This window comes from Chiroxiphia lanceolata, chromosome 1 (genome assembly GCF_009829145.1).
Source record: "Chiroxiphia lanceolata isolate bChiLan1 chromosome 1, bChiLan1.pri, whole genome shotgun sequence".
Classification (NCBI taxonomy): Eukaryota; Metazoa; Chordata; class Aves; order Passeriformes; family Pipridae; genus Chiroxiphia; species Chiroxiphia lanceolata.
In genome coordinates this window covers 89887908-89911234 of record NC_045637.1, presented here as the reverse complement: position 1 = coordinate 89911234, position 23327 = coordinate 89887908, and the positions used below count along the sequence as shown (strand labels likewise).

The 23327-nt window shown below is 39.1% G+C and overlaps 1 protein-coding gene across 9 annotated transcripts in view; it reads left to right on the top strand.

Moving 5' to 3' along the window:
* Positions 1-7217: 7217 nt before the first annotated feature.
* The window catches only part of MAK (male germ cell associated kinase), a 28448-nt gene continuing 12338 nt past the window's right edge, over positions 7218-23327 (top strand). For 5 of the 9 annotated variants that reach the window (XR_004357454.1, XR_004357456.1, XM_032689657.1 and 2 more), the window contains exons 1-7: positions 12725-13336; positions 15035-15089; positions 16007-16128; positions 17148-17227; positions 18902-19034; positions 19126-19297; positions 22955-23122. Coding sequence is in view for 7 of the 9 variants with exons in the window: in XM_032689657.1 (XP_032545548.1) it covers positions 13236-13336; positions 15035-15089; positions 16007-16128; positions 17148-17227; positions 18902-19034; positions 19126-19297; positions 22955-23122 (831 nt within the window). In the remaining 2 variants the exon portion in view is untranslated. Of the gene's footprint in view, positions 7318-12724; positions 13337-15034; positions 15090-16006; positions 16129-17147; positions 17228-18901; positions 19035-19125; positions 19298-22954; positions 23123-23327 lie in introns of those variants that run through there. The other 4 variants (XM_032689686.1, XM_032689711.1, XM_032689667.1 and 1 more) reach the window with 3 other exon arrangements.

Below are 23327 nucleotides of genomic sequence, written 5' to 3'. Positions count from 1 at the left end.
GGAAAGGCCAGCTAAGTTTCTCTGAAATGAGAAATGGGAAAACTGAAACCCGAGAAATGAAACATGCTGACTTCATGTTGCTTTTTGATCCCCTCTATCAAGAGTACAGACTGTCCAGTCTTTCTGAGCAAAAAGGACAGCCCAGCATAGCCACACCAAGAACTGATCCCCTCAACCTGAAGGCAGGAAGGCCCAGATAACTCCCACCAAGCACGCTCAGCATCACATGGGTGTCAGGGTTAACATACATGGTCCTGAAAACCATTTGCAGTGAAAGTGCTTTTTGTCCTAAGGGGTCTGGAAAACTGGTCAGACCAATACTGCATGGGTACAGCTGCAGAATTCACTTTATCCATGAATACAACTCCATCCTGTCTAAAAATGCAACATCCTATCTGGTTAGCAGTGCAGGTCAGCGTTAAATGCACCTTCCCTAGCAGCCTTTCTCCCCTCCACCTCTATTAGGTCTTGCTCCCTCCTCCAAGGGCCTTCTAGTCATTTTTATTCCCTGCAATCATAGCTCCCCATGACACCACTGCTCTGGAAATGAAGCAACCAGCAACCAGAGGTTAGAAGACAAAATCTCCAGACACTCAAAATTAAACAAAGAAAACATAAGGAAATGCATCCCCAAATTCTTAGCTGAATGAACTAATTCTTCATTAATCCATGAAGAAGAAAAAACAGAGGAGCAATGCTGGTTTAAAAGCTAGATATTTTGAAAGCTGACTAGTACTGGGGAACCTGCACCCAAACTGTGTGTGCCAAGCAAGGGAGCTAAGTAGACACAGGGGATTGGTCAGGGGTTAAAATGTTTCCTCTTGGTATCATTATTATTAAGTTTCCAGGTATCTGTAACTTCTTGGAAACTCCGTTTTGGGTTTTGGTTTTTTAAAATGTTTGATGTATATTTTTGCTATGTTATGTTTTGAGTAGGAGCAAGCTACTGTATTCTTTCAATAAATATGAAATCATGGTTAAAATCAAAGCACCATATAAACTAGCGTGAGCAGCTGGCTAGTTAGAATTATAAGGTCCTGTGTGTTGAAGCCATCATTAAACTGATAAACTTGAATTGCAATGCACAGTGTACAAATAACTGAGTTTTAAAAATAATTATTTCTGATGTAGAATATTTTCTTTCTTTTTGTAATTTTGTGAAAACAATGCATTCAGTCTGACTCATTAAATTGAGCCTTACAGGAATTTAGTTAATAGCATCCTGTTTCAGCAGTGGACTGCTCAGCACTTTAAAAATTCAAGCCACATGAAGATGGAATTCACAAAAACACTAAATTAATTCATGTCCAGCAAGCTTACCTTGTCTTTTAGTGTACTTGCTGTGTATCTCACTTGGCTTTTGTTAAACTCTTATGGCAATTCTTCCACCAGGTGTTTTAAATTGCTGATTAGAACAGATTCAGCTGAATAACATCAGTTTGATAATTAGCTCATATACTAACCTTAAAAAATAATAATGATAACTAAAAAATGGTGGTGGTGAGGGAGTTTCCTACCCAGAAAGATTGATGGAGAGTTCTAGAGTTTAGGATTACATAACACACTTACAGAACTGAGATTTCTCATCTGTATGCCAAATTATATTGAGGCAATTGACATGTAGAATAAAAATCAATTCTTACAGTCTTATAAGTTTAAAGAGAAAAAAACATAAGAGCAGAATAATGCCAAAGAAAATAACTAAAAAATCTGGAAGGATTCACAGCAGATGTGAAAATTGAGGAAAATTTAAAAAGTGTAAATTGCTACATTGATTTTAGAGGAGTTAGTCAACCACAATTCAAGCAAAAGTTATTAAAACATTGTGTGTTATTAAAACATCCAGACAACCTGTAGGGATTGTGTGCTGTTTATATTACTGGTATAAAACTTGTCATTGTAGTTGTATGCTTAAATCATTGTGCTATGCAATTAAACACAGCCTTTCAAGCAGAACTTTGTACACCAGTAAAGAAAATGCAGCTGTTTGTGTTACAGTGCTACTTTTAGGGTGTGGATTTATTTCTTGTAGGTTTACATAGCTGCAGGATTGACTTTAAAGGCATGTTACTCAGGCAAAGCAGCATTCTGAAGCAAGAAGCACTCCCTTTGGTCCCTGAGTAAGCATCTTCTCTTCCATTAATCGTCCCTTTCCAGGGGATCTTTCAGGTTTCTAGTCCTGCCTTGAGCATGTGAGAGGAGCCCTTTGCCAGCTCGCATCCTGTACTGCGGCAGACGTCTTCATCTAACAAATTCCTGTTGTTATGGTGAAGTCACAGAGGGAGTGGGGGGAAAGGTGTTTTCAAATCTCAGCTTCCTCTGGCTCAGGCTTCACATAAGTTACAAGGGCCCTACTGAGGTAAAGCACCATCTGTCCCCATACGCTGAGGCTGCCCTTTGTACCAAAACAGCAGCCTCTTAATGACAAAGTTTAAAGGCACAAGTGCTGAATGGGTCCCTCCTAGAGACAAGAAGCTGCATGATAATAACCGTGTACCCACCAAAGGCAGGCACGTGTCACACGTCTGACAGATGCAAATACGTGTGGGCATCTTTTCACGGTCCCATCTCCTCCTGGTGGGAGGACAGAGCCTGGTACACTGTCCTGGTCTCCATCCAGTCATGCCAAAGACCTCCGGTGAGGGTCTGAGCAATTTGCTTAGCCCTTGCTCCTCTTCTGAAAGCAAGTTATCTCTGGGCTTTTTAAACATGCTACATGCTACAAACAAGGGATAAAGGAAATTGGGTGTTTTGGGCTTATTGCACTTGAAGCAGTTCATCTCCTTGTTTTGGGGTACAGACTATCATCTTTAGAGACAGAGACAAGCTTTCCTCTGAGTTTCAGGGGTAGAAACCACCAATGTAACATTGCAGAATATGATTGGAGACTTTTTTCTTCCTGGGGATTTTCTGGGGTTTGTTCTGGATTTCTAGGTTTTTTCTTCACACCTTTTTTGGGGAAGCTATCTAATACAACTGAGACAGCTTTCACAAAAGTAGATCATGTTTCCTGAGAGACATCATTCAGCAGGATGCCCAATGCAGCTCTAGGGATGCTTTTAGGAAAGTTCATGTCATTCCCACCCTTATCAGTAAAAGTCACATGCAGATAAAAAGGGGAGAACTCAGACATTTAGTGTTGGATTAGTTCCTCCCAACACACAGAGTGAAAAGTCAGTCCAGGCCTGTTAAAATCCCTCTGCCTTAGAAATAATGAGACTGGTGTACGGTGGTTATCAATGGCCGGATTACTGCCTTCGGTGTTCTAGCTGTATAAACTAAGTATCTTCCTGTTGCTCACAGGCAAAGGGAGAGTGAACCAGGCATTGTTTACGTAGTGCTATAGCTGAGATTGTGCAAAATGGAGAGTGCATTTCAACACGGCACCTTCATAGACTCACAAGAGTCCACATGCAACACAAAGATCAGCGGGGTGATACAGGTGTAAGTTTCTCTGTAAGTATCACAGAGAAACATCACTCATTTGGCTCAAACTCATTCAAACAAGCAGAAAAATAAAGTTTACACAATCCCTATCAGCTTCAACATGCGTGCTGGCACTTGTGATGGTGTCTGGGAAAAGCCAGTTTCAGCTATTTTGGCTGGCATTTGAGCAAAGCATCAACACTTTTAAGGACCACAACCAAAGAAGGTTCTTTCAACAGAAAATTAGCAGTGAGTCTGCTTCTCTTGTTTTGTAAAACAAGCAGGGAAGCAGGTGCATGAGGATGTTCTCAGAGGTCCTTTAGCAGGGCTCACAAATATCACTGTGGTTCCTGGGTCTCTTTGTTCCAGCCTGTTGTCTTTCCTTCAGTTTCCTGGTTCATAGCAAGAGCACAGAACAGCACCTCTCTCCTGTCTTCATGACAAAATGAAGTGTTAAGTGACTGGCTTGCAGTGCTTGTCCTGCAACTCCACACCATGTGTCAGTCTAGCTTAAACACTGGTGAGTTCTGTCTACAGCTATTCTCTCTTCATGTGTGTGAAATGTTGGGGAGCATTACAAAAAGTACTAACAACTGACAGACACAAGGTCCCAGTAACAGAATTTAAACTTAAGTGTTTCACTTGTGCAAAACTAATTCAGAAATTATTTAAACATCAGACTCCTTGCTTGTGTGAGGTCTCTTATAAGTGGCTGTAATTAGACTAAAAATGCTGAACAAGCAACAAAAAGCATTGTCATTTTTGTCAGTGACTTGGACAGTGGGATCAAGTGCATCCTCAGCAAGTTTGCCAACGACACCGAGCTGTGCGGTGAAGTCGACACGCTGGAGGGAAGGGATGCCATCCAGAGGGACCTGGACAGGCTTGAGAGGTGGGCCAGTGTGAGCCTCATGAAGGCCAAGTCAGCTGGTTAAAACATGGTGCCAATAACACCAAGCTTGTGGGTTTGATCCTTGTACAGGACATTCATTTAAGAGTTGGACTTGATGATCTTTGTGGGTCCCTTCCAGCTCAGAATATTCTGTGATTCTGTGAAGTGCAAGGTCCTGCACCTGGTTTGGGGCAATCCCAAGGACAAACACAGGCTGGGGAAAAATGGATGGAGGGCAGCTCTGAGGAGAAAGACTGAGGGGTGTTGGTTGATGAGAAGCTCAGCATGACCCATCAATGTGAGCTTGCAGCCCAGAAAGCCAATTGTATCCTGGGCTGCACCAAAAGCAGCATGGCCAGCAGGTCGAGAGAGGTGATTCTGCCCCTCTACTGTGCTCTTGTGAGACCCCATCTGCAGTGCTGCATTCAGCTCTGGGGACAAAAGAGAGCCATGGATCTGTTGGAGCAAGTCCACAGCAGGGCCGCAGAGATATCAGAGGGCTGGAGCATTTCTCTTAAGAAGACAGGCTGAGAGAGTTGGACTGCTCTGCCGGGAGAAGAAAAGGCTCTGAAGGGACCTTATAGCACCTTGCAGTACCTAAAGGGGGCCTGCAAGAGAGCTGGAGAGGGACTTTCTATAAGGGCATGTAGTGAGAGGACAAGGGGAAAATGGCTTTGAGATGAAAGAGGATGGGTTTAGATCAAATATTAGGAAGAAATTCTTCACTGTGAGGATGGTGAGGCACTGAAACAGGTTGCCTAGAGAAGCTGTGGATGCCCCATCCCTGGAAGTGTTCAAAGCCAAGTTGGATGGGGGTCTGAGCAGCTTGGTCTTGTGAAAGTACCCCTGCCCAGGGCAGCAAGGTTGGAACTAGATGATCTTTAAGATCCCTTCCAACCCAATTCATTCTATGATTCTATGAAACTGGGTGGCAGTTTCATAGGTGGCAGCACCAGAGGTGCAGCTGCACCAGAGGGTGGCAGCACCAGAGGAGGAAGAACAATAGTCATGGAACATTGCTAAACTGTAGAGTGAGGAAAGGACACAAGGGCAGGGAGGGGACATTGCTATTGTATCATTTCCACTGGCAGTGGAGAGGTATTTCCACACATATAATGTATACATGTAATAGTGTTCAAACACATTTTTACTGCTTACTGCATGGTTAAATGCTTTGCTACGTACAATCATCTCCTGTTGAATCTCTGCCTGAGATAACCTGTGGATTATGGGACCTTCTTTCTCATGTCCAAGTCTCACCTTTGAACTTCATTTTACCTAGCAGTCACCTTTGATGTTTTATTTCAGTAAAGGAAACAGGCATATTTTGTTTCAGAAAATATAATGTTGTTTTCTTGTACTTTCATTTCAGCAACCTATGTGCAAGTGGTCAGATCCTCTGGATTCCAGAAAACTGATTCCCGTAGCCCCACGTTCCACCCAGTTGACTTGAGGTAGAATCAATTAATCTGTCAACAGTTCTTAAACCATCACAAAGTTACCACACCAGTTAATGAGGGAGAGGGCAAAACAAAAAATATAACAAAAAGAAAAGTATAATGAAGACAGCTTCCCATTTTTGCTCAGCTTGGTGAAGCAGATAGGAATCTGAATTTCTAAAATGATTTTCTGCCTTTCCCTCTATGGTGCTACTAGTAGCTACTGTGTTGAAATAATCTCCTCCTTTTCTTGCCCTTCGCTCTCAAAAACATTAAAAAATAGGAAGTTCAAGCTAATGTTAAGAACTGAAGCTTAAAACAAGACTTCCCTGCCAAAAGTACTCTTATGTTTTAGAATACATACAGCAAAGTTTCTCCCCTGTATCAGTATTAGCAATGTGCATTTTAATAAATTGCTTACTATAAATAATAATAGTAATAATAAAATAAATGCGAGGGGAAAAAAAAATCCCTCGGGTTCCATTACAGCTGTGAATACCAGAGGTGGGAATTTATGTACAAATGCTAACTACGCAGCAGCTTAGCTGGTGGCTTTATTTCATAGAATCATAGAATGGTTTGGGTTGGAAAGGGATCTTTAAGATCATCTTAAAGATGATCAACCCCCATGCCATGGACAGGGACACCTTCCACTAGATCAGGTTGCTCAAGAACCCCACCCAACCTGGCCTTGAACACCTCCAAGGATGGAGCATCCACAGCTTCCCTGGGCCACCTATTTCAGTGCCTTACAACCCTCATAGTAAAGATTTTTTTTCCCAAATATCTAATCTAAATCTTCTCTCAGTTTGAACCCATTCCTCCTTGTCCTGTTACTACATGCTTTTGTACGTAGTCTCTCTCCATCTTTCTTGCAGGCTCCCTTCAGGTACTGGAAGGCTCCAATTAGGTCACCCCAAAGCCTTCTCTTTTCCAGGTTGAACAATTCCAGTTCTTTTAGGCTTTCCTCATAGGAGACGTGGTCCATCCCTCTAATCATCTTGGTGGCCCTCCTCCGGACTTGGTCCAACAGGTCGATGTCCTTCCTGTGTTGGGGACGCCAGAGTTGGATGCAGTATTCTAGGTGGGGTCTCACCAGAGCACCAATTATATATTTAATATATAATTACCATTACCACTAACAGTAATGATAGTAAAGACAGTCCGAAAACGATCTCGCGTACCACGGTGCCACCTTCAGGGAACCCGTGACGCGGCTCTCGTCGCCATGCGCACATCGCGTTGTGCACCACTCGTGCTTTCCCACGGCGTCGCGGCCCGTCCCCGCTTTTCCCACGGCGGGGTTCACCCCCCTCCCCGGCTCCGGCTGGGATGCTGCCCTGGCGCCCCGCCTGCCGCTCCCCGTGACCGCGGCGAGCGGGGCGTTGCCGGCGGCGGGTCCCGCCCCGGCCGTCGCCCCGGCGACGGGGGCAGAGCGGCCCGGCCGGGAGGGACGGCGGGCGGAGCGGGGGGCTCGCCGGGGACCGCCCGGTGGCACCGCCCGCAGCGCCGCGACGAGTGGGCGGCTGCGCTCGGGGGCGACGGGAAGGGTGGAGAGAGGTGGGTCTCCTCGTCACCCCCGGGGCTGGGTCGTCCTGGGGGTCCTTCCCAGGATGAAGGAGGTGCTGGTTTAGGATGGAGCGGGAACAGCCCCGGGGGCTGTTATCTGTCCCTGAACAGGACGGCTGCTCCCTGCCCCCAGGCTGGTTTGGGGTGGGCCGGCTCGCTGGTGGGCTTCACTCGCGTGTATAGGGAGCTGTCCTGCTGTAGTGCTGGGGTTGGGAGAGACGGCGCTGCTTGTGTGTAGAGCCTCCAGAGAGAGGGATCCTGCCTGCTTTGACTTCAGTAGGTCAGGTCCGGGCCTTGATGGACTGAAATGGCCATGCTTAATGAAAGGAGGTGAATGTTCATTTGGGAGAACCGGGGTGAAACTTGCAGGCCGGGTGGTGCTGAGTTGCACAGCCTGAGTGAGCACGAGGAGTGCTGTGCTCCCCTTTCTGCTGTGAGCGTGTGTTAAGGAAGGTACTCTCTTGGGAAGTGACTGAACGTCATCAGGTGAAACTGAAGTGGAAAGAAGCGTTTGTTTCCATTCTCAAGACTGAGAGGGGGAATCTCATTAATGCATAGAAATATATCAAAGGCAGGTGCCGAGAGGATGGTGCCAGACTTTTTGGTGGTGCTCAGTGACAGGATGAGGAGCAGTGGCCATAAGCTAAAGCACAAAAAGTTTCACCTCAACAAGAGGAAGAACTTCTTTATGTTGAGGGTGGCAGAGGACTGGAACAGACTGCCAATGGAAGTCGTGGAGGCTCCCTCTCTGGAGATATTCCAAACCCACCTGGATGTGCTCCTGTGTAATGGTGGTTGGACTAGATGATCTTCAGAGGTCCCTTCCAACCTTAACAACTGTGTGAATCTGTGATTTATTGAAATTTACAGTGGTGTGGAGATGCTGAAAGATGAGTAGTTCATGTTCCTTCTGGGCACTGTGCAAGGCTGGAGACTTCAAGGTCCAGCAGCACTGACCTTGCTGTCCTGAAACTTGCTGTACTGCTCACTGCATTGCAGGAAGAGGTTTCATGGGGGTGGGAAAAGGTAGCCTTGCTGGCATGGATGAAACATCCTGAAAAAGTTGTTGTGAATCATTTTGGTTTGAAACCAAAGCTGGTTTGGAAGAAAACAAGGGAAAATACTCAGAGCAAACTCAAATTCTTCCTTTTTGAGTTTTTCTTCCTAAAGGCCTGATTCAAACAAATGAAACAATATACTAGACTTCTGAAGAGACTTTTAAAAAAATTTATTTAAGACAGTCTATTTAAAAGTACAAATATTTACTGTCAATGCTACTGACTTCTTTCTTGCAGCTGAGAGTCAGGCTTTTAAATAACTGCTGGTCTTTGATTAGAGTAATGGATTTGTGGTAATCTCCAGAACTGGATCCACCTGTCATGGGATCTGATTACTGTCAGCTTTAGTAATACACGGTCACTGCCAAGAAGGCTCTTGTAGCACCAAATTGTTTGTTGTTTAGTGGTTGAGTTTGGGTTGTTTGTTTGTTTGTGTTTTACTTTTAAAATTTGTATCAGCATACATTCCGTACTGTGCAGTCCTGCCAGTTTTGATCATTGAGAATAGTACCATCCTCTGCGAACACTTTTGGCGATTTCGGGATTACTGTAAACAGGTCGGTGAGATTGAGTTGTGGGTGTTCTGCTTATCTGTGTGGGAGGTCTTTGTTGGGTCATATATCCTAGTTTCTGTTTATTTGAGAGTAGCCTGTTTAGCATGCAGCTATGAAATGGTTGGTAACGTGTAGTACTTGTACAGAAGAAATGCAGGTGATTTGCTGTTATTCATTGCATTTTGAAATGTAATTCAGACAACTAAAACAACTGCAAATTGTTGCTAGTGCTTAAAACACCATTAATATAGTAAAAGTGAAATTCTGCTTAAATTACTTAGTATTTGTTCAGATCCTCTAAATTTACACAAATTATAGATTCTGTCAAGCTATTGTATTTTGTCCTCTATTTGTCCCTTGCTTTAATCCTTCCTTAATCCTGTGTGAAGAGATTATGCACAGTGTGTCATTAAGAGTATAAAACAAGCTGTTGTTTAGAGTAGGATTTCTCTTTCCAGTTTGGTAACTGACTATTTTGATAATTTTACATTTTAGAGCTTCGTATCACTGGGGAAATAATAGTATATAAGCATTAGAATGGGAAAGGCCACTTCAGAGGCTTGTGCTAACCAGAAAAGCTAGACTGAGCCCTTGCTTTCCCTCAGGTTGGTAAGAAAGAGAAAACTGAACTGCACATTTGAAAAAGACGATATAGAGAGACCACTGAGAAAAAAAATTCTCACCTGAGCTGGGTACATGTGGTTTAAAGTGCAAAGTATGCAGAATTCTGTAGTGAAATGTGACTCTCTAGAGCATTTAGATTCTAACTCATTGTGCTGTGTAACTCCAGTAAAAGTGAAAGAAGCCCCTGACCCTGATGTCAGATCAGGCTGAAAAATGCAAGTGCTTGGCAGCCTCGTTTGTTCCAATATGGGTGGGCAGTGGCAGTAAGTTTTGCAGGAATCAGTGCTGCCCTTTTTTGGTCAGCAAACCTCTGTCACCCTCCAGCATTTCCTACAGACTATGGTGCACCATAACATTGCTGTAAAATTGACCGCTTAGTGTCCAAAGAACCCTATCAGGTTTTTTAGATACATGTGTGTGATGGATGTATTCTCTTAAAAGCTGGAAAAGAGCTTATAGTCAAGTGTGATAGCTGCAGTCCGTTTTTTCCCACTGCATTTTGCTAGTTTTCATTTGATGATGTCTCACTGTAAGAGTTTCATTGTTTGCCTTTCTTTTGTAAACCGTAAGTGCCAAGACAACTCTTTAATGAGAGTCAATAGTGGAATGGCCTAGTGTGCATCAGTGTGGTTTTAGGTATCCACTACATAGACGTTGTTACCAGGGTACATAGTTTTCACACCTTGTTTTGTGCATTTACATAGAGTAGATTTGACACTTCCATTTGATTATCAAAGGAATGTGTTGACTTTTCTATACTTTACTTGATCAAGTGCTTTCGTGCCCTAAAAATTACAATATAGAGAAGAAAAGGAATAAGGAAATAAAATCTATCACAGAACGGATTAAATGCACAATCACACACCCAATACAGAACTTCTGGAGGGGAAATTACACAGAACTTCTGGAGGGGAGAACTACTTTATGTGATGTTGTTTCAAGGGCACATGCCAAAATATTAGAATTGGACAAAAGGAATAATTTTAAGAGCATGTGATTAATATATACTCCAAAGAAAATTACTTGGAAAGCTGGTAGGGTTTAGGCACCAAAATTAGAGGACTTAAAGGTTAAAACTTGAGATTTGTGTCTAGATCTGGGTCTGTTTATTGCATATACAGAGGTTTTCATCTTGGGTTTTTTGGTTTGCTTTGTTAGAGAGCAAAAGGTTGAAAATTAAATGCGTGCAAATTCTCCAGATTTGTAATGTAACTTCAGGAGTTCAAGCTAGGGCCATCTTTGGCAGATATTGCTAAATCCCCTCCAAAAAACATGCCTTAAGCAATGTACAATGATATTTGTTGAAATGGACAAACACAGGCACCCAAAATTTGTTACATTTAAGTTTACTTCACATTGTATGCCTATGTATACCTATACACAAAATGAATACACAGTTTATCATTGATGATGCTTTAAATGTGATGCTGTGTTTTAAAATGGGTATAAGAATACCTACAGAATGTTTTTATCTTGATTTGGTTTTTTAATATATACATAAAACCAACAATTGACAACTTGCAAGATGGACATGCAGAATGTATCTTAACGTGGAGTAAACACTTGATCAGCTGCTTATTACTGGAGTAAAAAAATAGTCTTGTGGAAGAAATGGCAATATTGAAAGTATCAAAGACTTCAGTGTGTGCAGGTATTTTGGGGAACGAGATATAAAGCTGAACTCTGAGAAAAAAGCAATAGGCTTAAATATATGAAAGTCCAATTTAAAATCCAGTTACAATTTGAGATGTCTATGACAGTTACTTTTTGTTCAATCTGCTTTTTAGCTTTGTCTCAGGATATGCTATTAACCAGAAATCGTATTTTACTATAGTGATGGCTTTGGAGGGGAGGTATAGAGGGGGGTGTGTAAAAACATGTTTGTATTTTTCCATGGCAAAGTGGTGGTTGTCTGGTGCAAAGATTATAGACTGAGACGTCCACTAAGTCACTTGTTACTGGCATCTTGACAGCTGATGTGAGATTCCTTCCTGGTAACAGAAGCAATAAGAGTAACACTGTGCGTTACAACTGCTCTGAGGAAGCAGCATTTCAACTAATAATAGCTTAGAAACATTGGTCTATTGTCTAGGCAGATGTTTACACAGCAGGCTAGTCGACTTGAGAATGCATTGTTCACACTCCCGAGAGGCCAATTTTAATGTTAAATTTTGCCAGGCCTGTAAATCTCAAGTGTGAGGCTTGTTATCAGCTGAATTTGAGTTCCTTAATCTGTTTGGACAGGACAGCCTGTAGCTAATTCTGGCATAAGGCTAAGGAGTACAGAGTTGCATGCTGAATTCTGCATCTCCTATAAAGGTAGGCTGACTGTGTGTTTCATTGACTTGAGCTATATTTTGTGTTTTCAGACAATAGAGGCAAAAGGTAGAGACTTTTTAATAGTAATGCTATTACTCAGCATTCAGTGGTTTGTTTGTGTGTTGGCATTTGGGTTATGGTGAGTAAATGGTACAGTGATAGGTTGTTAGTTTTTCCTAGACTTGCATAAATAAGCGAATGACTACAGTGAGTTTGCCTGAGTGCCTTAACGTCAGTTTTTAGGATTGTGTCCAAAGTGCCACCGGTGCTTTGTTGGAATTTAGGATTTGTGCATAGGACCTATAGCAGCTGGCCTTCATCTGACACATTGGTGATGGTATTGTGTATAATGAAACCTGGGGTTCAGATTCAAGTTTGGATCAGGATTCAAATTAAGATTTACATATATTCAAAGATGATCATTCAGCGTTGCTCAGTGTGAATTCTTTTCTGAATGATAACTCAGTCTTTTATACCAATGCATGTGAACTCAATACTTCTCTCTGCAGGCCTTGTAAAACTGAAGAATAAACTCTTCAGCAATTACCATGTCTAAGAATTATGGGAACTTCAGAGCAAGATATCCAAGTACATTTATAACAATTCAGTTTACCTTAGTGAAGAATGAAGTGGTTATCTCGCTGCTTCACCTCCCTTCCTCACTAACTTTTTAAGCATAGAAATCCTGCTTTCACTACCAATCCAAAATAGTGTTGAGACCCTAGGTTTACCACGGCACCCTGTGCAAAATTTGGGGGTTTATGTTATCCAAAACTTAAACTGTGCCTTTGTTACAGATCAGGAAGCTGCTACTGTCTGCAAATTCGGAGTAAGGAGTTCCATCAGAGCACACCAGCCTTAAACACACTTCTCTTGTTCTAGGGAATAATGACAGTAATCTTAGCTCTCCAGTCTCTGCTTACTCTAACCCTAATTGTGCAGTAGGTACTTTTCTGTGGTTTGAAGGATTTAAAGGAACTAGTGACAATCAAGTGTTCTATTTAAAGAACACATACAGTTCTGGAGGGGTAGTTTGATACAAATAGTAGTGTCTCTTTTCTAAAATCTTGGAAAATTATGTAGTTTCCTTTTTTTTTTTTTTTTATTTTATTTTAAGGATCTATGTGAGAATGACCATGTTCTTGTGTCTCTTATACTTCATATCTGGATCTCAAAGTAGCTGTAGTTTGGGGGAGACCAGTGAATGTCCTGCTCCGTTATGAGAAGCGTTTGCCAACATAAAGCAATCTGGAAGAAGATTTCTCTTAAGAAAATCAAAGAGCATAGAATCCTTTAACAAAGCAGAAGACACTGAGAATTTCATAAGCTTTTGGCTATCCGAGTCTTAAAAGAAATGAACCGTTACACAATTATGAAACAACTAGGTGATGGCACCTATGGCAGTGTATTGATGGGGAAGAGCAACGAGTCAGGAGAACTTGTGGCTATCAAAAGGTATGTAGCATCTCAATTCAGTAAAGGTACTTGCAAAATCTTAAAGATTTTCACTTCTAACTTCATTGTTGTCTTTCATTTGTGTAGGATAGAAAAAATGTCCCTTTTTAAAAGGAACTTAACAAAATTATATTTTTTAATTAAGGTGTTTAGTAAGATGCTTGTGAGTCAGACTTCAGCTAACAGATCAACAGAGAGACACATCAGTTTAAGTTACTGATTTATCTTGGCTTATAAGATTGCATGCTGTTTTGTTCAGTTTGAATATGCTTTCTTCTAAGAATGTTGTTAGGCTAACACCAAAGGAGAAGCAAAACTGAATGTGCAGTTGATTAATTAGGGAGTTTATTTATATGACTTGTAAGAATACCAATCTTAATGGGTAGATTTAAAATATCTTCCAACCCCCTAATCTTTGTAAATACTGCATTAAGTTTAATGTGTTGCTACAGTGATAAATAACAGCAACAATCTGGTCAGGTAAATAAAGGCTGTCTCCTTGGATCTAATGAAGTTGTGTTATGTGTAATCATGAGCCTTGTTATACTTGCCTTAAAAGATGATTCCAAAACAACAATTTATTAGAGGAATGGGGAAGTTCCCCTTGAAATTCCTAGGGAATTGCAAGTAGAATATAAAGCATAAATTGAAATATCAGAAATTGTATCTTGCTGAGACTCCTTTCCCTTATTCATGGATTTACTGCACTAAGTTAATTGTCATATAATTTACTGACTTTCTCTTTAAGAATTTCTGAGAATCTCAGATTTCTCCATATCTTGCTAGTACTGTTACTGAAGTTAATATTAATCTAACCTAAAGAAAAAAAATCTCCAATTGATAATTTTTATTATTTTTTGCAACATTTTGTGGGAAGTGTTTTTCATTATCATGATTTCAGGATGTGGAATTCTTTTGTGTGATTTTTAAGTTTGGGATTTGAGAGGGGACAGTTTTGGTTGAAGATACTTTTATTTTGAATTAAAATCTTGGGTTTAAATCTCTTCGCTTTAGGTGCTAGAACTTTACAGAAACACAGCAGTGACATTCACAACCCTGTCCCAAGATCTGAGCAAAACCAAATATCCATATTTGGATGTATGCAAGACATACAAATAAATGTATTACACTGTTATGTGCAACAATTAGTTTAGAGGCATGTGTATGTATAATGTTGCCTGAAAAAAATGAAACTTTTTTTTTTTAATTACCTTGGAACAGATTTGTAAAATGACTGGTCAAGTTAGATGCTTAATTATAATGGTAACCAGTCCAGACACCCTGCAGATTTTAAAAGTTTAATTTTCTTGTTTCCCTAGAATGTGCAACTTAGGCATAAGGATGTGATTTTCCATGTTTTACATATAGTGTCATCATTGCTTACCATATTATTAAGAGCACAACTCCAATAATACAAAGGGATTCTGTGTCCCTTATACTTTGGAGTAACATGGTCTCTGGCTGTACTCCTCTAAAAGTGTGTTTTGAGTGTTTGATGATTAATCACTGCAAATTTATAGCAATTCTAAGTGTTGAGCTGGTTTTTAATAATATTGGTGAGGGGTATACTTGAATGTTTTAAATTGAGGTCAAAATAAAGGTAATGCTGCACTTAGGAAATAACATGTTTGGGTTTTTTATTCTAAAAGCATTCTATACTGTTCACTGAAAATATTTTATCTCGGAATTGTATTTCAGAATGAAAAGAAAGTTCTATTCATGGGATGAATGTATGAATTTGAGAGAAGTCAAGGTAAAGTCGTGAACAGACCACGTTTAAAAATAAGTGTCTTGTTAGGCTTCCATGAAGGAAAAGGGCAGCTGCAATGTCCAAGCATAAGGCCAAACTCTTTAAATGGTGACAGATTTCACAAAACCATGGGCTGCTCTTACTTTTAGAGGTCTTGCTGCTTTGTGGAATACCCTACTATTCTCAAGCAGTGGCCATGTCTCACAGCCAAGCCTCTTGTCTTTGAGAGAAGATAAAGAAATTGATTTTGTGTGTGTGTATTCCTGTGGTTGACTATCCTGCTCTTTCATTTTATTTGCAGATTTCTAGGTATATCTCCATTCTTTATATCTTGCATTTGAGGCATTTGTAGAAAACACTGGGATTTTTGGCTAGCCAAGTGACAGAATAACACTTGAAATCCTGGGCTTAAATTCCATATTTTGGGCATCTGGGCATTTTCTGTATATACAAAACTCCCTAACAAAGGAGTTTAGATTTTACTTATTGGAGGTTTCACATAATCAGTATATCCAAAAAGTACATCCATAAGAAAATCCTTGTTCATTAAAGTCTCATGCCAAAAAGGAAAAAAAAATGAATGCTGGGTTTTCTTATTCAGTTCAGTGAGCAAGAGCTGTTACAGCTTCAGATCTGACTTTCATTGTAGGGAATTAGGTTTTTATGCTAATCTTCGCTCCAGCTCTGATGTAATCCCTACAAATAGGTTTAAACTACTATTAATATAGTTGTTGGTTTTATTTTGGAATTAAACTGCTATTTTGTTGTCCTTTGAAACAGACATTATGAGATAAGTAACAGTATCAGATGAACATGTTTTGTGTATTCTGGACTAGAAACTTACATGTTAAAAATTTAGTTCTGATAAGGAATCAAGGTCACCGTGGAGTTATCTGAAGCCATATTTTGTTCTGTTACAGTCTCTGAAGAAGCTAAACCATGCCAATGTAATAAAATTGAAAGAAGTCATACGAGAAAATGACCACCTTTACTTTGTATTTGAATATATGAAGGAAAATCTCTATCAGTTAATGAAGGATAGGTATGTCTTTTTTCACAGAACAAGCAATGTGCTATCATGCTTTATTTAATGATTCTCATACTACCTTGAAGACCACATTGGAATTCTGGTTTTGGCTCTTCTTGCAGCCCTATTGATGTTAACAGGTGTTGCTGCACCTGCTTATCTGAGGGTAGAATTCTGCATTGCTCTGTGTTACAAGATTGCATATTTTAATGCTTTTGGAAATAAGTTTGATCAGTTGTTAACATGATAGTTTGCATGCCTTTGTGTAGACTCATGAGAGAAATTCCAAATACTTTTTTTTTTCTTTAATAACCTTCACTTTAATGTATGAAGGATTGGATAAGCACTGTTCATTCTACTTTTGCTCATGGGTTTGGCTTAATGTGGGGATGCTTATGTGCGTGTACATGCATAAAACCAACCTATATATAGGTTAACACTGATGTTGCAATCTTGGACAAACAGTACATAGCAAGACTTGCAAGGTGGACTTTGGAATAGGATCTGTCTTTGCAGTAACATCTTTCTTTGCAGAATGCTTTTGCCTTTAATGTGTGTTTCCTTCAGACTTTTGTCATGCACTTTTACCTCTTAATGTGCCGAGCTCTTGGGCTGATGTCCTGGGATAGCTGGTAGCGATACTAGCACAGAGTTACAGTGCAGCTGAGCAGCACTGCTCTCAATCAGGGTTCCCTTAAGGGTACCACTGGGTGGCACCCCTCCCAACAGTGCTTACTGTTTGATGTCTGCCTTGCTGCATTACTGTGCATTCCATGTTCACCTGGTCAAGCACACTGCCAGCCAGCCTGCTTGTACAGAGGGATAGGATCATGAACCTCTCAGCAGAGAAGTTCCTCTGCAGCACTTACAGTGAGTGAAACTAAGGTCTGGTAGAGTTTTGAAGTGAGCTAGGTGAATATGTCTTATTTTTGTGACAAGACTTGATGTGTCATGCAAAATGAAGAAATGGGTGTGTTCTGAAGATACATTATTTTTCCTTAATTACATGAAGTTGTTACTCTGTTTCTTCACAGAAACAAGTTGTTCCCCGAGTCAGTCATCAGAAACATGATGTATCAGATATTACAAGGGCTGGCTTTTATCCACAAACATGGTAGGTTTCATACTAGAGTTTAACTGTGTTGCACTTTTTTTTTCAGAAAAGAAGATCATGCGTAGAAATAACATGAATAAAAATATCTAGCAAAGGCTATTAATTATCTCTAATAAAATATTCTTATCTGTTTCAAGTATGGTGCAATTTTAAACCATGCCCTGTTACTCTTTGTTTTCCTATAATTGCATTTTCCTCTTTCTTTTGGAAAGCATTGGATGTTGTTCATACAATGTTCAGTAGTTCTTTCTGCCTTAGTTACTAGATGAATAAACAAACTGTAGAAACTTTTATGCTGTGCTATACTAAACAATTCTGCTTCCTCAAAAAGATCTAATCAAGGAGCATTGATACATCAATACCTTTGTGTTCCGATACTATAACTAGTAGGATACCCTACATATAAAAAATACTAATATAACTTGTTCATTGAGAAATTCAAACAATATCCTTATTAAATACAATCTGAATTTATTTTAATACAATCTGAATATATTTTAATAGATGGGATGTTTCTAGGAATTACAGGCACGGTCTAAATTAGAGGTGCAGTGTGCTCACAACAATAGAAAGTTTCACAGAGTTTGCAAAACTCTTAATTAGCTGAAAATGAAATAAGAAACCATGTTCCCAGTGAAGTCTGATTGACTTTCATGTACCCCGATAAGGCCTGTTGATGAATTCAAATAAATAATTAGTTCTGTTCAGTATTATCAAATACCCAGAAATTGCCATTTTCTTGTCTTTCTGATCAAGATCATATACTGTTCTCTGATTATTAGCATCCTCTTTTCCTTCCCCATTTCTCCATGAAATCAATGAGAAAATTAGATTTTAAGAAAAACTTCAAATTTTAAGGTACGATATTAATATTTTGATTTGACCATGTTTGGAGATAAGAGTATGATAAATTTGAATATTTACATTTCATTGTAATAGTTTCAGCGAACTTCTTAGAGTGGTTTTCAATTTGTGCATGCAGAACTTGAATGCTTTATTCTAGCAAGTGAATTTCCAACAAGTTAATGTATAATATAACAAATTGTGTGTTCCAATTAATTAGTAGAATTGATTTGCTTAGCGACTTAACCACTGCCCAAGTATAGAGGTGCTCAAGCCTACAGCAAGCACTGAAGAAACTTTATGTGCCTGCATTACTGATAATTAGTATTCTTGAGCAGAATTTGCATCTCTTTTATATGTCTGTATCTCCAAGTTGTTGTCAGAATGATAAGTAACTAATTAAAAAATCATTCAAGGAATTTTGTGAATCAAGTAGGTGTGTCAGACGCTCAATTTTTCCATTATCTGAAACTGAAAAAGCAGTTGTAGCTTTTGCAAAAGATTTCATTCTGAAATTGGTTTGGTGCACAAATTGATGTTTCTGCAATAGCCAATTCATTTTCCTTAGTGTGCTCATGACTGTTTACATTTGTTAATTTAAGAACGCTTGGTGTAATATTCACTGGAGGGAAAATGTGTGCACTTGTTGGGGGAGGGCTACAATTCTTTTATGTTGAATATATATTAAAAAAATAAAGAAAAAAAAGACAGGAAAAGACTATATTCTTCTAAAATATCCAAAAGTAAATATTGGATTATTCTATTAGAAGGTGCTGCTTAAGAAATGATTACATGATGATTTGCCACTCTTTTTTGTCTGATCCCCTACAGGATTTTTTCATAGAGATATGAAGCCTGAAAACCTTCTCTGTATTGGACCAGAACTTGTGAAAATAGCAGATTTTGGTTTGGCTAGAGAACTAAGATCTCAGCCACCTTACACAGATTATGTTTCTACCAGGTGGTAAGTATATTAAGAATTTAATACATTAGCTTAACTAATTACCTTTCTATTACCACTTTAATTTATCTGTTATTTCCTTCCATCCTTTTAGGTACCGTGCTCCTGAAGTTTTGCTGAGATCATCTATCTATAGCTCACCTATTGATATGTGGGCAGTTGGCAGCATAATGGCTGAATTATACACACTAAGACCTCTTTTCCCAGGCACAAGTGAAGTAGATGAAATCTTCAAAATTTGCCAAGTACTGGGGACTCCAAAGAAGGTAAGACTTAGAAAAACTCTGACAGTTGTATTTTTAAAACAAACAAATTTTTACAAAACATTGTGTTATCTGTATTTCAGAACCTACATATTAAATTATTGGTTTAGTAAGTTTCCTGAGGCTTAAGGTTTTCTCAGCCATATTTCATTTAAGCTTCCATTATGGCATGTAATGCTAGTCCTTTGTTGTATATTACCATCTGTTGTGTATCATACCATTATGTGTAGCCTTGTTCTCCTCTGATGAAAGCCAGATAAAATTGTTTAATTTAGTTATTTAAAGCTATTCATATTGGAAAGCAAATCAGAAGTCTCCCAAGATTTCATTTCCCACAGCCAACTTGCTTTCCTTTCCTGAAAGTGCAATTTTTCTGTGGTGGCACCCAGAATTTAGAGCTAGTAGAAGATATGATAAATAAGACAAATTATGCTTTTCTTTTGAATTTGATCTCAAATACAGATATCTCATAAATATTATTAGCAATAAGAAGTAATGGAGGGAAAATGTGCAGTCTTTCAGAGAGGAAACAATGTTTTTCAGTTACTTTCTGGATGGGATAAATACTATTTTAAATTACAAGGAAGGTTTGGTTAGGGCATATAAAAATGTATGCAATTACATCTATTTCAGTTTAAAAGTTCTTTTAGCAAATGAGTATGTGAACATGCAAGAAAAGGATAAGCTTACCTTCAAAATTTTGAATAAACTGAAAAAAAGACCATATACGATTAAATAATTTGGGAGACTAAGGTAAGAAATGGCAGATGTCTGTCAGTACTTTATGGATGCAAACAGATCTTGGTGACATAACTGACTGAACAGAGTCTCTAGATCTGGGAAAACCTAAGGGTGGGAGAGAAAAAACAGTTTCATTAGTGTTCTACTGAAATAAAATATAGTATAATTCTTGTCTAGTAATGGAGCTGTTATCGATAGAGAAGGAACTGAAAACGTAAAACAGAAATAGATTAAGCTTAGCTAGGAACATGAAGAGCTTGAAAGTGGTGGGAAGACATCCAAGAGAACATACTGAGAAACAGGTGCAAACTCGTGACAGAGCAGAGGATAAAAGGTCAAGTGGAGAGTTACAGATGGTATGTTGTGGAAGAGAGACTCTAGAAGACTAGGTGAAAATTGGTATGATGTGTAAAACAGTGCTTGCCATGACCCAGTTATGCATCAAAATAATGCGGAATATGAGTAGTATTTTAGGACTTGTGTTTTCAAATGGATGTGAAGTTTCTTAAGCAGATCACAAGTCTAGGATACTAAGAAGAACATTTTGATGTATATTAAGAATATCTGTGAAAGAGAGTAACCTGCTAGCTTCTGGAACATTTCCAATGTATAGCATAAACAGCATAGAATTCTGGAAGTGCAGGGAAAGGTCTTAATTTTGTAAAGCAATAGCTGAGCAGCACTGAACTGAGCACTGTGTTTTTTCTCTGACCTTACAAGTAGTTAACAGAAGCAAATGATGACTGTTTAGAGTGTCATTCCCTGACTAGGAAGCTTATTGCTTGGGAAAGCAGGGAACATTACCAGCTGAGTATTTCAGAGAAAACTGTAGCCTCCAGTAAAGACCCTACGGGTTAGAGACAGCGTAAGTCAGCCCTCTGGGATCAGGAAGCTGTAATTAGTTCCTTTGTGCCCCTGTCATCTGCTGGGCAGACTTGGGAATTTTCTCTCCTTACCACAGTGCTAAAGGTATTCTTCAGGGAGATCACTGTGTCAGAGGAGGACTTAAATATTATTATAGGAATTATCACAACAAATAATGCATTTGTTTCAAGTGAAGTACTGTTCTGCATTCTGAAAAACAGAAGCAGTTATTTTAATAGTGTGATTTTGCAGATAGTTTTACAAATAGTATTTTTTTCAGACACAAATTTTGATTAATTCCATTATCCCACAATAAGGAATTACAGAAATTATGCACAATAGTTCTTTCCAGTTTGCCTTCCTGTGTTTAAGCCCATGATACCGTATTAATGACTTCTGTGAATTTGGGTGTTTTAAATAGTGACAGGCAACTATTTTGGTTTTTTTATAAATTACATTGCTTTATTTATTTTATAAATAAATTGCACCATTCAAGTACTGGCAGTGATGGTGCACTTCTAATTTTATTTTTTTTTAATAAAAATATATTTTTTATTTTTGCTCTTATACTGTTTTCACCCTATCCCTATACTTCACCAGTTCAACATTCAGCCCTTGATACTTCATTGTAAACTGTTCCTTTATCACTACTTCTAGAAGACAGAATGTCACCAAATCCAATAAAGGAGGACAGTGCAGTGGAGGAGGAAAGAGGCTTTCTCCATTAATTTAAATGAACAAACTATTCTCTGAGGTGGAATAAGAAGTCACTTGAAGTCTTGAGACTTATTTTAACCAGATGTGGTTTATAATTATATTTGAGTTCTTGGTCACCATGGGCTGTGCTAACAGAGCTAATACTGTTGTACATAAAAGGATGAGTAATAGCTAACATGGTATCTTAAGACCAAATTCTATCAAATCAATCCAGTTTGCCCTGTAGCAGAGTAATAGGCTTGGTGGATAGAGGAAAAGCACTAATATCCTACATTGTCTTCAGGAAGGCTTCCGATGCTGTTCCTCACATTTTCATCAGCATATATATGTATACAAACTGCACAAGTGCATACCTGTTTTGAAGGCCTTCTTCAGAGAGTAAACTTCACTGGTTCTCATTCAAAATGAAAGATAGATTGAATAGAACTCATGAGTGGTTCTGCATCTGATGAAATTTTTGAAACTGAATTGAAGTCCTTCGGATGGAATAGATTTTACTTCTTAAGTTGGTAGATAGGCTGAGAAGGACTGAGAATGTTAGAAAATAAGATTAGAATTTAGAGGGTTTTTTAAATAAAATTAGAGATGTAGCTTTAAAAAAATTTCTTCAATAATGTGTTGAGTGCTGTACTTAGGCAGGAATAATCAGTTACATAAATATCTGTGGATAACTATTCAGCTAACACATCTGTAGAAGAGGCCATAGGAGATATACAGTGTATTTTATGTCAACAGTATTTTGTTGCAATATAGACAAATACCGTACCAGTGTGTAGAGAAAGGAGTATTGCTCATGGGCATAAGAACTAATCTTTCTGTTTCACTTGCTATATTACATCCAGTTTAAAGTTTCCCTTTTCAAGAGAAAAAGATCAGAGTCTAGAGAAGAAATAAAACTTTAAAAGCCTAGACCCAGGAATTGTTTGGGTTTCTCTAGCCTATACAAAGGAGTACTGGAAGAAAAGGAGAAGAAATAAATCTTCTAATGTATAAGAAAGCTGTTCTAGAGGGAAGAAAGAAGTAGTACTTCTTGGTATCTATGGATGATGCACTCTCTTGTCCTTCAGGTAGAATGTTTCCAAGTGTGTTATTCACAACAATGGTTCCACCTTTACCTACAGGAGAGCTTGAGAAGGACTGCCAGAAACTGGAAGCTGATGTTGCATTCAGTAGTGTTGTAATAATTTTAATGGATAATAGGAATGCCTGTTTCTGGCTATGTAGCAAGCAGCCATGCAAACCAAGCATGACTCAAGCTGCATTAATTTTGATGTAATACTTCAAAGATACATAGTCTTTGTTCTTTTTTAGTATTAATTTTTCTTTCCTTTAAAACAGAGTGACTGGCCAGAAGGATACCACCTTGCTTCTGCCATGAATTTCCGTTTCCCACAATGTGTCCCTATAAGCCTAAAAACTCTCATCCCAAATGCAAGCAATGAAGCAATACAGCTTATGAGTGACATGCTAAACTGGAATCCAAAGAAGAGACCTACAGCAAGTCAGGTCTGAGCACATGAATAATTAAGTATAAGGCTGAATTTTCTTGCATTGCTAAAAAATTGTAAATACAGAGAGCATTTGATTGTCATACTACTGATGGCCACAGAAACACCTCCTCACTTTGAACACTTGTGTGGGAATGAGATTGAGTGGTGAGGAGAAAAAGTTCTAAACCTGGCTCAGCAGACATCATAAACTCTTCAGTTAT